This window comes from Centroberyx gerrardi, chromosome 6 (genome assembly GCF_048128805.1).
Source record: "Centroberyx gerrardi isolate f3 chromosome 6, fCenGer3.hap1.cur.20231027, whole genome shotgun sequence".
NCBI lineage: Eukaryota > Metazoa > Chordata > Actinopteri > Beryciformes > Berycidae > Centroberyx > Centroberyx gerrardi.
In genome coordinates, this window is record NC_136002.1 from 5,722,959 (window position 1) to 5,737,335 (window position 14,377).

A 14,377-nucleotide genomic window follows, 5' to 3' on the forward strand; every position below is an offset into this window, starting at 1 on the left:
CATATTTTTTCATAGATCAGCTGTCTAGTTGCTCTCCTCCGGGCAAATTCAGGGGTATTTAAATGGGACAGTGTCTCTGCGGTTGGCTGATAAGGAACTGAGGACACCTCCTTGTGTCCCTCCCTGCTCCCCATTATCATTGGACTCTTACCTCTCTCAAAGAGAAATGCAGACATTTATCAGACTGACCAGCCTCGTGTCAGCAGGGCAAGGGCAGCAGTTGTGTCTCCAAGGCCAGACACAAAGCTATTTTGTATCCTACTTGGAACATAAATCGCTCTATGAATGCCTGGCTTGTGCCAGCCAATAATAATAAAGCACTGTATTGTAGTTTACTAACAAAATATGGTCTTATGATGAATGTATCATCATTGTCTGTGTGATTGAAGGATAATGAGGCCTGTTCTGAAGGCCTAAAGCAAAACTGCACATGATTCATGAATTATTGAACTGAGTCGACTGATAAATGTGATCTTAGTAGTTTAGTATTGGTAAGACCATGATTGAATCAGTTGTACAGTTAGTTTGACAAGGCACCAACCCTTTGCTTGAAATGTCAAACTCCTGTACTCACATGACGATGATTATGACAAGCTAATTGAAATTATAGACCATTGCGCAAGAATTAGGTGGTATAGGGAATCCCATTTCTACTGCGATAAATCGCGCCATTGTGGTCCCAGACAGAAAGCTGGGTTGCAAGGTTCACACTCATCAAGAAATTTCTGGAATATCATTGAATTTGAGGAGGTGTATTCCAGACACGAGTATAGCAGAATGTTTACACCTGGTGTCACACATTCATTAGATGGTTTTCTGCCCAACTGGAGTGGAAACCAGACTGTTCATCCCTTTAGAAAAACAACATGAACAGACTTAGTTGTGGGAAATCCTGGAAAAGTCATGGATTTCTACATCAGGGCCACAGTGGGAACCCTGGATTTGACTTGAATGACTGTCCGCCTGGCTAAGTGGCAGGCTGACCAGGCGGCTAACCTCTCTCTCCCCGCTGCCGGCCAGCCGAGGGGGAAGCTGGGATGTGGGACGGAGCCATGGAGCCGCCGGAGGATGACGAGGGCCGCACCTTCATGGAGGTGATCAGCGAGAAGTACAGCCCAGAGAACTTCCCGTACCGCAGAGGGCCCGGCATGGGGGTGGTGGTGGTGCCCACCGCCGGCCCTCAAGGCTCCCCCATGAAAGGTGAGCTGTAGTGCAGGGATTGTTGAATTGATGGATGGATATGGGCATGTTGTGCTTCTTCGCTTGCTCCCTCCTTCCCTACACTTTTAAAAGAAAATTCCCCCCCTCACATACTTTTACATTGTTATCATCAGGGTCAGTTGCACAAACTTAGTCACTAGTCTTAGACTCTCAGGTTAGGCTAGTCTAATTAAGGCTGTTGGATAAATATTAAGACTGACATATTTGGCTAAGCTTGAGTTAAGAACTTTGTTGAGTTGGCCTAACCTTCAGAGTGGACAATTTAGATACTGTAGCTATTTCATACAAGATGGCAATCTTTGGTTTTGGAAAGAGAGAGAGTCTTTAGAGACAGAAACAACCCATTAGAGATCTACAACAATCAAGAAGAAGTGGAGAAAAAACATCCTTATGCTTAAATCTGACTTAAAGTCTGATTTAAGTCTAAGACTAGGTCTATCTTTATGCAACTGGCCCCAGTTTGTGATGGTCAGTGAATTCCAGGAGTTACTTTGTGGTTTTTTTGTACCCACTTTCCCTCAACCTGCCTCGTCTACTTCTACTTCAGTTAGTGATTTCCTATACATTTCCCAGAATGACTTTCTATAACCCCCAGAGAAGGGGCGCAAACTTGTTGCATCTAGCTGCTGTTTATATGTGTAGGTGGAGAGAGTGATAGTAAGAGCACAAGAGCGAGAGTTTTTCCAGTTGACTTTGCCCCGTATTCAAAACATGTCTTGTGGCTGCATTGCATTCTGGTCTATTGAGGCTACTGTCGGTAGAAATTGGTATCTTCTTGCCATCCTCTTCCTCCTCCCCTCCAGACCGTCTGAACCTCCCCAGTGTGCTGGTGTTGAACGGCTGTGGGATCAGCAGGGCAGGAGACCAGGCTGAGATCGCCGCCTTCTGTGCCCATGTCATGGAGCTGGACCTGTCCCATAACAAGCTGCAGGACTGGCACGAGGTGCTGTTTCTGCATCTATTAGGTCATTCCCAATAGGGGTCACCAGATAAATGTAGCAAACACTGAAGGAAAACAAGTAGTCCCATGGTGTATTTATGGTGAAGACATATAGACCTTAAACATCAGTCATCAGTCATATAGATCATTAAAGGTCCATGGCCATGAACGTGGACCATGACCACATCAGGGTAAAAAGAGCAGAGGATCAAGCTTTTTTGGTTTTCTGTTGAAATTTGTGGTTCCAAAGTGTTTTGGCTTGACCATACTTCTAGCTTGATTGGTTTAATTTTATTTTATTTTTCTCCATTGGCTTCGGTCACATTGTTGTTTTCAGATTAGTAAGATCGTGTCCAACATCCCCAACTTGGACTTCCTCAACCTGAGCTCCAACCCCCTGGCAGGAGTGGCCCCGGAGCCTCGATGTGCCGAAGCCTTTTCCCGGGTCCGACGCCTCGTCCTCAACAACACGCAAGTGTCCTGGGACACCGTGCGGCTGCTCACACGGGAGATGCCTGAGTAAGACGGATAGTTACCCTAGATCAGTGCTTCTCAACTCCTCCAGGGGCTCGTGAGGTGATTCATGAGATACCAAACTGGACAAAAGTGAAACTAAACTGTGTGATAGGTAGATTCAAATGAGCTGCTGTGCGACAGGGAGATTGAATGTGCGTGCGCAGGGTGGTTCCAAATTACGGCCTTGAAGGAATGAGCATGTGTCACATGCAGGACAAGATCAATGACCACACACATGTGTGAGTGGCCACGCAGAGTGGATCCAAATGCCAAATGCTGCGCAGAGCCGGCAGCAGCAGGACATAGTTAATCAAAAATGGGATTCAAATTACCAAAATTCTGATTTACATTTAATTTTAGTCTGTGTGCTTTCAAAGGTTTCTTGCACTATTACCAACAAATGAAATGCAATAACAGGAAGCTGTTTTCAATTTTCAGCAACAAAACTAGGGATAGCTGATAATGGTATTTTAGATTGATTGATTGGCCTTGCAGTTTGGTTGATTACCTATTTATTGTAAAATTGATCAATACACTGGTTGTGTATGGGCCGGTTGTTCGAAATTGACTGTAATGTGATATTTTGATCAGATTCCACACAAGAATATGCACAAATATGTTTTTCTTGTTCTTAAAACTCTGTGGGAAACACTGAATACTTTTTGGCATGAAAATGTTCAAATATAAATTGTTGAATGCAAAATTTCTGCTATCGGCAGCTTTAGTCCAAAAATATCGGCGTCAGCCTTCAAAAACCCACAGCGGTCGAACCCTAACAAAAACACAGGCGTAAAAATATATTGAGTGTCCTCAGAGGAGTGAGATTAATGTCTTAAAGTCTGTGAGCTTCCCTTTCCCCTTCTACACACTACCTTCCTCTGCATTGTCCACACTGCTTTATTCTGTGTTGTACTGCAGGCTGGAGGAGCTGTTCCTGTGCCTTAATGAGTACAGCAGTGTGTCAGCGTCCAGCGCGGCCTGCCCCACCCTGCGCCTGCTGCACATCACCGACAATAGCCTCCAGGACTGGGCCGAGGTCCGCAAGTTTGGTTCCTTGTTCCCCAGTCTGGACACCCTGGTCATGGCCAACAACAATTTGGCCTCCATCCAGGACGGCGAGGATATCCTGCAACGGCTCTTCCCCAACCTACGCAGCATCAACCTGCACAACTCAGGTCAGGACGTTTGCCTCTTGGCTTGCTGGCTGTGTGTGTGCATGCGTGTTGGGATTTGACTGATATTGCGTTTACCTTATTAAAAATCGGATATTGGTCAGTCAGTTTTGTCCATGATGGAGATTCCTCCCTTTACCTAACAGCTTCAGGGGTGACAGTGCGTAAAACCTTCAGAGAAACCTGCCTCACTCTGCTTTAAGCAGTAGGTAGCCCAATTAAATTTCATGTTAAACAATTTAAGTTTTAGTGTCCCATGATGGTCTACATGCTGTTTCAGAGGCTTTTCCAGTCTTACAAAAGTGAAATTCTGGGTGGAAACACTGAATACTTGATTGTAATTTTTTGGCATGAAAATTGCCAATTTTAAAGATAATGCATAGCGGTAAAAAAAAAAATCAGATATCGATAGCTTCAACCCAAACTATCAGTATGGGCCTTCAAAAACCTATATTAGTCGAACCCTAGTGTGTGTGTGTGTGTGTGTGTGTGAGTGCAGCTAATTATTTGCTTGTTGCCAGTGTTTGCATTTTATATACAGCTGTATCAGCATCAGCATGTATTGCCTTGATAATAGCTGATAAAGTTAGCACAAGCAAACATGTCATGGCAACCTAAAAGCTCAGTGTTGTTTGAAGAGCATTGCAATAGATAGTTCTCCAAGTCAGCTTTTATCTCTGGAATTATTGTTTCTATTTGGGGTGTATCAGCGGTGAATATATTTTTAGAATTCTGTTGGGACTAGAAGAGGGAACAATAATGATATGTCAAGACTACAGTTGTTCAGATTGCCTTCAATGCGTCCCTTTGTCACATCTGCTGCTTTAGAGGCATAGGTGAGGTATTAATTCTTGTAGATGTGTATTACAATAAAATGATAGGTGTAGTGTAGATTTTTTTTGCTCTTTTTTTTTAAAGATTTTTACAGAAAAAGTTGACTATGCATACTTAACACTCCCCTGCCTAGATTTTCCCAGCCAATTATATTACATTTTAAAATGGTACATAAATATGACAATTCCTCATTCCTCAAAAGATGTGCCACTTTAAACAGAGGTGCTCAGGAGACTTCAAAATCAGAACAATTTACTTTATAAATGTACAATGAAAAGCATAAGTAGTCAGACAGTGAAGTAAAATTGGTTATATTTACTGCATATTCATGAAATATGTATTTAAGATCACAATAATAGGAAACAAAAGTACAGAGTGTTAGCTTTTGTTTCTGGGTATTTTTTGCATACGTGTTAAACCAATGTCATATGTAGTGTTCAGTCCCCCAATCTCAGGTGTGCATAAGTATTGGGACAAATTAAAGTTGAGTAAAGTTAGTATTTGGTCGCATACCCCTTACATGCATTAACTGCTTCAAGTCTGCGACCCATCAACATTAGCAGACTCTTGATATCTTCCTTTGAAATACTCTGCCAAACCTTAACTGCAGAAATAAAAGCTGACCTTCTGTCTCATATTCATCTTTTGATTAGAAATACACATTTAGTATAGTAGTAGTAGAGTATGCAGCAAAAATAAATAAAAAATGATCTTTACTCTGATGCTTTTGACTGTACAAGACAGAAATAATGTCACACTATAGCATTGTAAAAGTATGAATGCTATGCTATGCTGAGAAATGATCTCGAAGTTGATTTAAAGGAGGAAACACTTCCGACAAATCATGCAAATAAACAATAACAGAAGTCAAAATTGTAGTTAATTTTATAGGAATCAATTCAATTCTAATTTTTCACTTGTCCATTTGTGGATGGATTCAGCAGATCATGGCTCAGTTTGGCTGCTCCTCTTGTGTTTGATCACTGCTGGCTCCTCTTGTGTTCCTCAACTTTTTCTGTTTCAGTTGTGTTTTTTTTTCTTTTTATTAGAGAACTACACTGACCTTTTCTGAATTTGTCCCTTACCCAATATCTGACGAGAGGATTAGCACCGGAATCATCTCTGTCTAGTGGTTAATACATGCTAACGTTTTAGCCAGGCTGTTCAGTAATCGTAGGTGATTAGCATTATCCAAAGTATGAAGTTAAACCTTTTAGTAATCCAAAGTTGGTATATTGGTTTTTCTCACTTTTAGGATAATGCTAGTCAGCTAGGTTTACTTAACATGCTGTATGCAAAATCGTTAGCATAGTACTCTTGCCTATGTATCAGGGACCAGCTTGCATTGCTACACCTGAGACCCTCTTCCTGTAAATGTCTACAGTCCCCCTTTTATCCTCCTATCTATTTGTAACTCTTCCTTTGTAATGCCTCCACATGTGCATGCATGTGTGTTCTCAGGTCTCAACCGGTGGGAGGACATTGAGAAGCTGAACTTCTTCCCCAAGCTGGAGGAGGTGCGACTGCAGGGCATTCCCCTACTGCAGACCTACACCAACACAGAGCGACGCAGCCTCATGATAGCACAGTGAGTAACAATAATGAGAGTGGACCTCCTTCATAGTAGGTCGAGAGGTTTTTTCTCCAAACGCTTAGGAGTGCTGGACATGGAACGAGAGGCGTAGCTCAGTCTTGTCCGCTGCTGAAGTGTAGCATCCAATAAGTTTCTACATTTCAGATACTCACTCTCAACCAATTCATAACATATACAACTCCACCCAGGACTTTCCCACGCAGTTCATTCGATCTAGAGCGAATATATCATGTAACACCAGCAAAAGAAGTCTGTGTGTGGTATCTGGTGGCAGGGATTCCCAGCCATTTGGAGCTGATGCACACTAAGGTAACCAAACCAATAGATATTGCTATTGCAATATCATTTTCAAAAGTATTTAGTTTTAGAGCACTTTTCCTTTTGATGTGCTTTCAAACATTTTCAGTAGCCCTACTGTAGAGGTATATTGTGGGAATACATTTGCCTGCTATGCTAATGTATCCCTGTGGCATCATGCTGTCTCCCATTGTATTTCCCTGTGGTGACCATTATCCTTATGTAGCCCTCCTATTTCAAAGCATGAATGAGGCACGCCTGCCAGACACTTCTCAATATTTCACTCACTGATTGATGTATAGTGAAAATGAATTTTAAAAAATGTCCATATTGCATCCTGTGAGCACGGCAGATATTGTGCTCTTTCACATTGCAATATGAAAACCTGTCACCTACAAATGATGCAGTTACCCTTTGGGCCAGTTTGTAACAAATGTCCGTTCTGTAACAATGCAAAAACATTTTGTAGGGCCATTTGCATTGTGTGCTAGTCTTTTCTTTTGGGAATTTGTGGCACCCCATATTGGTATATTGTACAAGTGATGAAGTCCACCCTTGGGCCAATCGGTAATAATAATAATAATGGATTTTATATATAATACTCTTTTCTAATACCCAAAGTGCTTCAAATCATCAAAGCACAGACAACAGGACAAGTACATGCACAGCCATACAACAATTTGAGGGACATACATCGACTGAGATACAAAGCATTAGCAGGTAAGCCATAAAAAAGACTAGTCAACGACAAAAGCATGGACTAGTCTCTCAGCCTCAGGTAGAGACAGAAGTGGTCTGATCATAGCAATATTAATTCGGAGGTGGAAAAATGAGGCTTTGGTTAATTTTTTTGATGTGTGTATCAAATGAAAGTTGACCGTCAAACATTACACCAAGGTTTCGTACCAGAGAGGATGGAGATACTACGGTATTGTGATGATAAGATTTAGGTGATTTGCTTTGTAGATGGATGAACCAGTGCCACTCAAAATAACCTCAGTTCTGGAGCAGTTAAGAAATGGTGCTGCAACCAATTAAATGAAAAAAAAACAAAAACGCAGGAGTGTGAAACTATTTTTCAAGAATGGTTGGAAGTCTAATATGGCGTACATTGATGGTCCTGGAGGCAAGTTTGTAGCACAAGGATAGCTGGACCAAATTTCATTGTGGGTGACAATGAATTCAATGTATTGAAGTTCTAAAACATACCTGAGCTCACTCCACAGCTCTGCAGTGTGCCTCAACCGCATGATATACTGTGTTTGACCCCACAGGCTTCCCTCAGTATCATCGCTAAACGGTAGTGTTGTGAGTGACAGCGAGAGAGAAGACGCCGAGAGGTTCTTCATCCGTTACCACTTAGACTATCCTGAGCAGGAGCTGCCTTACAGGTAGGCTGCACTTTCTGTGTCCACGCTGCCTGCGTGCAACACTATGAGTGTTTGTGTTGTATGTGCTGTGTGTAAAGCGGTGGCGAGAGAGTTCCTAAAAGGGCAAAAAATGACCATAAAATTACTCCACACGGCATAACCCAAGTGTTCTGAAGCCAAACCATTGCAGTGTTTTGGAGTAGAGTAGGACTAAAGTTTGACATCCCACTCTGCTCTTGTCCTCCTAAGATACCATTGCCTGGTGACCAAGTACGGGAAGCTGGAACCGCTGGCAGAGATTGACCTGCGACCCCGCTGCCACGCTCAGGTGGAGGTGCACTGTGAGGACAAGGTGGAACAGGTCCGTTCAACGGGTCTCATGTATGAAACGTGAGCAGAACGAATTTGTGCGTAAAACGTTTAGTAGAGGGAAATTGATGCACAAACCAATTTGTTCTTACCACCGAACAAAATTTACTCCTGACTCGGAAACTCCACAGTGCGTCTTTTACGTTGTCTTTCACTTTTATTGATGAAACTGGACGTTATTTAGGCTGCTTTGAATGTATGCCTGCTTTTTTCTCAAATTATTACGTAGCATAAAGAAAGCAATATTTTAAAGAAACAAACGATTTGTTGTAGATGCTGTTTCAGTTAATGACTGATCGATGTTCAGAAGTGAGTGGGCAGCGGGGGCAGAGATTTATTTTCCTACCCACAGTCCGACGAGGTCTGTCCCTTTCAATCCGTCGTCCGGTGAATAGTTTCAGCGCTGGGCATGATGTCACTGTCACTATCTGGAACAATGCCAGAGACCGACACATCCCCAATGATAACACCAATGCGCTCATCGATTTGGGAGAGCGCACCAGCAGCTGTTCTCTGGCCTCCTCCCACTTGAGGTTCCTTTGGTTGGCTGCGATGCGCTTTTTAGTGAACAGTTTAAAATCAAACCACTTTCTTTTAACTTCTTGCACGGTTCTCTGCGAGGATGTAACGGCGTTCACCTGTTGCATGATCTCATTCCATATGTCGTCTTTTTGTAGGCCGGTAATCCCACTGCTTCTGCTGCAGATTAGTCTTTGTTTGTTTTTTCAAAGGAGTCTTACTCCAATGTCTGCATCACTGAAGTTCTGTTGAGATAGCCAAGTTTCTCAACAGACTTGAAAAGGCATGGTTAAAGGAGTAGTTCACCCAAAAATGTCAAAAATTTTGTCCAGCTGAAAGTTTGTATCTCAATATAAGACACAATGGAGTGGAGAGTTAATGGAGACCGTTTCTTTAGAGTTCCTAAAAGGGCAAAAAATAATCCAAGTGTTCTGAAGCCAAATGATTGCAGTGTTTTGAGTAGAGACTAGGACTAAAGACAAGACAGTTTACTGTGTCACAGTAACCTACATTTGGAAACAAATCCACCTTATCACACTATTCACTTTTACTGAATTGACCTGACCCACACCATAGCATTTTTCAGGTATCATTCTTTTTCTTGACTGGTTGTGAGAGGGATCAGAAAAATTAAAACATGTTTTTTGAGATATTAACTGATATCTAGGTGTTGTTTGAGGTAGCTGACAGTAATTACCAGGCATTACCTCCACATATAGGTGCATATGTTGAACTGCCGATGTTTTAGACGCTAAATCCACAATTCTTTTTTTTCCGGGGTTAAAAATCCAAAGTAGGTGAACGTCATTGGATGTTTCATGGTGTCTTACTTTAGTTCAGCTCTATGTAATCAGATTGATTTGATAGCCGCTCCTCCTTCCCCCTCCCCCTCACTCTCCACGCCCATTTCATTGCATTTTTCAAACTAGTGGGATAGGCGGAGAGAGACTGAAACTGAGGGTCCCATCACCCTTTGAATATTTAACCATTATGTGAGCACAACCACTCATATCAGTTCTGAAAAATTGCACTCTTGTTGCTTGCAATGTTGGTGATCTCAGAATATCAGCTTATTTTACCGAGTGTTTCAAAAGTAGGTACGCTATACATGTTTATATACATTATTAATACTCACTGTATTATTTGTACACCTACGTTTTACAGACTATGGAATGTTGAATGTTAAAATTCGACAGCTTTTATTATTAAAAATTGTGTACCTACTTTTGAAACACTTTTGAAATACTGTACTTTTGCCCTCATTGTAATCCACTTAAGAGAGTCAGCTAACTGCCAGTCAGCTAAAATGTAGAAATGAATCTGTCTGTGTGTCAGGTGAACATCCGCTTGGACCAGACCGTAGCAGAGCTGAAGAAGCAGCTGAGAGCAGTGGTCCGGCTGTCCACCAACAACATGAGGCTCTATTACATCGACAAGGACGTGTGCAGCGCCTTCGGTCCGGAGGAGATGAAGTACAGCACCCGGGCCCTGCACTCCTACAGCATCCGAGACGGCGACGAGATCCTGGTGGTGCCCAAGACCAAGTGACCCGACTGGCTCCCAGCAGGCTGATTAAGATGACTGATTGATTGATTAATTGGATTATTTGTTGATTGGTTAACTGACTTTGTGAAACAATTTGAAAATGCATATAGGACAGCGTCGGTGGCACACATGTTGGAACTGAGAGACGAGAAAACGTAAGATCATGGCGACTGGTCAGTGGACTGCTGGGAGGCTCTGGCTGGAAATGGAGCCGCCAGTCTGGAGAGAGTTCTGTTTTTATTTATTTCCGATCAAGCTTTATTTGAGGGCGTCCACTGAGATCGATGGACAGATCTGTCGCAAACGGAGACCAGGCCAGGAAAGCAACAGCCAGTCAGCTGCAGGCTGAAGCAGAGGGCAGGACACTGCTGTACCAGCAAAGCTTTGTTGAAGCTCTATCTCTTAGTACACGGCATCCACCATAGCACCTGCATAGGCAAGTATTCTAAGATCACCGGCTTGCCCACCTGTTGCAAAACCTAACCCTGATCAGTCGTGGGGGCAACGATGCAGAGTGGAGCGCTAGCCTGCTGGCCTGGAAGTAGAAATACCCAACACTGGACAGGGACTACTGTTCCCTTCTGCACTTTTAGCATAGGCACAATATCAGGAAGAGCAGCGGTTCTTAAAGGAAACATGATCCACCCTGAAACACTTTAACACCGTCACAAAACAGCAGCTATCGTGTCATGTTATGTGCTGCCCTCTAAAGGCTGTGTCCCTCCATCTCCGTCCTCGCTATAATGTTGCCCTGCCACTGGCCTGCCACACTAGATGAGGCTGTTTGTTTGTGGAGAAGGAAGTCACACACACACACACACACACACACACCAGAGTACTTAAAGACAATCTGTCATTGCACACTGTGTAGGAACAGTATGAAGATAACGTCTACTTTATAAATATCATGTAAACGGGGATTTGATCAGAATCAGTTTGTCTCATTTAATTTAAACACATCATAGGAAGAGAGATGAGGGTTTTTTTTAAGTCCCATTAACTCATCTGTTCATAACCAATTTGATGGAATATGGTAGCAATGTGGTTTCGCCAAATCCCCTGCTTTTAAATCCTAAATTCGGTAAACACAACGGTGATGTGATTGTGCCGGTTCCTGCTGTCATCTTATTCTTCAGATTATGATGTGACAGCATTCACATTTTCCAAACTTGTTTAACGTGGCTTCACATTTCTTTCTTGTATAAATAATTTATTTCACTGCACCATTTGCTAATTTATTGGCCCACGTGATCTTGTATCTTGTTTTACGGGCTCTGCAATCATCAATATTCGTTATATATATTTTTTATTTGTTTTCAGGTATGTAATCAGTAATTCCCCCTTGAACAGTGACTGAGGATGTGAATCAAACTCTTGAAAGGTTTCGCGCATCCATATGCATCCACAGCGTTTTTCGGTGAAATATCCCTTTACTCCTCTACACCAGTCGCTTCATCCGCCACAAGCCAGTGTGTTGTATTTCAGTATTTCAGAAATACTTTCCCTCCACCAAAGATAGCTCACTAACATATTATTAGACATGTGGAATACATATGTATTGATTTCTATATGTTAATATATCCACCTCATATAAGAGAACCATTGATGCTTGGTGCTATATATGTTCCCACGGCAACCAACTTAGCAGAAGAAGGGAATCTCGTCGACGAGTGGTATTATAATGTGTGTGTGTGGCAGCAACTGATACGTCCAGGCCACAAAATGATCACTTTAAACTTATATTGAAATATTCATATTTAGCTGCTTGGTATTGTGTGAGCCAGATCTTTTGTTCATATGCTGATGATGAAAGAATTCCTTGAAACAGGGTATGACTGTGTTTTTAGAGGAGTGACACTAAATGGATAATAATTGGATAAATAATTGGATAAGTTTCCTCCTAGCTCAGCGTGGTTCGGCCTCTTCGTTCCGGTTTCTTTTTGCCCAAAGAAAACTGTCAGTATCTCAAGGACGTAGACGCTAGAATAGCCTCCTTCCTAACTTTGATCATCTCATAGTGTTTATTATTATATAACACTACTGCTATACTTGAATATTAGTTGATTTACTGGATGGTATCGTGATAGCGCAGACACTGTACAGCAAAAGGAATCGGTATAAAGGGGTTAGAAGGAAAGAGCGATGATATTGGCACCCGTTTCCCCGTTTTTGTTCCAGCTGTGGTGAGTAAGTGTAGTGTAGCATGAACCGCAGCCATAGGAACCTGCACAGAGAGGCAGCAGTGTCGTGCTGGCACCGACATCCAAGTCTGGACAGAAGTATTAGCTTCTGGTGTCTCTGCTAATCGGTGTGGGATTTGTTTGACGTGTGAAAATGTGTGTAGTGTGTAGTGGGTGATTTTAGGGTATGCATGTCATTTGTTGAGTTGATTTGTTTTTGCGATGGAAGTGTACACGATGCCTGTAGTTTTACAGAATAATACACTGGATGGTATACCGACTGTTTTACACTAAGCCCAATGTGAAGTAGTAGTCAGTCATGATTTCAATTTATTTATTTATTTATTTATTATGATATTTTCCTGTTGTGTTCATCCAGGTTTGTTTATTTATGAATAGTATTCACTCACCGTGTTATTTATTGTTATTGTAGCTCAGTGTCCAACCTGCCATAAGCCTAAAATGATCTCTAAGCCATGTTGCAGCCCTTAAAGGAAAATCCACCCTAAAACCCTTTAACACTGTTAAAAAACAAAACAAAAAAAAAACAGATATTGGTGATGTACCTTGCATTCCTGGGTCCATTTTGTTGTGTGGTGCATTTTTTACATCCAGTCATTTTCCAGCAGCTACAATGGCATTTGAGAGCAGAAACATTTTCAGCGATCTAAAACATCAACGGTAAACGTCAGGTTTTGGTGTCGGCTGCCATTTTGCACCGACGTCCAACAATCATACAGGAAGAAATCCATCGTAGAAGAGGAGAGAGACCAATTTATTCACTCACAGTAGCCTCGATATACCAGAATGCAATGCAGCCACATTGAGTTTTGAGTAAGGGGCACAAAAGCTCATTTTTCTTGACTGGAAAAACTCTTGTTTCGCAATCGCTATCGCTCTCTCCACTTATAACCCACAGCTGAATGCAACAAGTTCACGCCCGTTCTTGGGCTTGTCGAAAGTCATTCTGGGAAATGTAGGAAATCACTAACTGAAGTAGAAGTAGATGGCAGGTTGAGGGAAAGCGGGTACAACAAAACAGTAAATTATAACACTTGATCACAAAATAACTCCTGGAATGCATCGAATATCACAGATACAGTTTATAACGCTCTCAGAGTATTCAAGGGTGGATTTTCCCTTTAACACGATCAGGTATACCAATCATGAACCCATGATCTCCTTCTGTAGGTGTATTCTGTTCTATAACATAAAAGGACTGAACAGATAAAAAGTGAGTTGAGATACTGCACAAGCTTTTGCAAACGGGATTGACATCAGACTTGTTGGGAAAATAATCAAAACGCTATTGAGGAAACAGTTGAGACGATGAAAAACGCTTAAGACATACTCAATGTAACGCTAAAACGCTAGACCTCTGTCTACTGGCAATAAGAGCATTTCAGCCTGGAGAAACCTGGCAGCTTTAGTACAGCACATCCCAATTAGTTTGAATCCAAACACTCCCAGTAGATATTTGTTACCACGAAATACACTGCTTCCTAGTCGCCTGCCTCTTAAAGTAGTGTGTCACTTGGACCTAGTAAGGATATATTTGTCTTTGATTATATAGTGTTTCCCTTCTGGGTTGGAGTGCAGGAGACCCAGGTTTCATCCCTGTTCAGTCCTATTCACCAGTATTTAAGCTGATCAGTTCACTACATGACAAGGGACTGTTTAGAATCTGTGTGTGGAAAACGTATTCATAATCATTTTTTTGTAAGAGCTTATATGAGGTACTGAGTGCAATGATGGGGAATGTGTCGAGCAATGTCATTTCTCTCCTGTTAGTAACGTATGTAGAGAAGGATGCGTCCCAG

General features: G+C 42.0%; 1 protein-coding gene across 1 annotated transcript; it reads left to right on the forward strand.

The window, feature by feature from the left end:
* The first annotated feature begins 1,037 nt into the window (after positions 1-1,037).
* Positions 1,038-10,380, forward strand: tbcela (tubulin folding cofactor E-like a). Its single transcript, XM_071904090.2, has 8 exons — positions 1,038-1,200; positions 2,025-2,164; positions 2,499-2,680; positions 3,596-3,852; positions 6,145-6,271; positions 7,849-7,965; positions 8,194-8,305; positions 10,168-10,380. The coding sequence occupies exons 1-8, from the start codon at positions 1,038-1,040 to the stop codon at positions 10,378-10,380; spliced, it is 1,311 nt and encodes a 436-aa protein (XP_071760191.1).
* Positions 10,381-14,377: the final 3,997 nt, after the last annotated feature.

What these genes read in the sequence shown, in the direction of transcription:
- tbcela (XM_071904090.2), top strand. Translation starts at nt 1,038, where the DNA reads ATGTGGGACGGAGCCATGGAGCCGCCGGAGGATGACGAGGGCCGCACC. An exon ending in TCAAGGCTCCCCCATGAAAG is followed by an intron (nt 1,201 to 2,024) that starts GTGAGCTGTAGT and finishes CCTCCCCTCCAG; the next exon opens with ACCGTCTGAACCTCCCCAGT. An exon ending in GAGCAGGAGCTGCCTTACAG is followed by an intron (nt 7,966 to 8,193) that starts GTAGGCTGCACT and finishes TGTCCTCCTAAG; the next exon opens with ATACCATTGCCTGGTGACCA.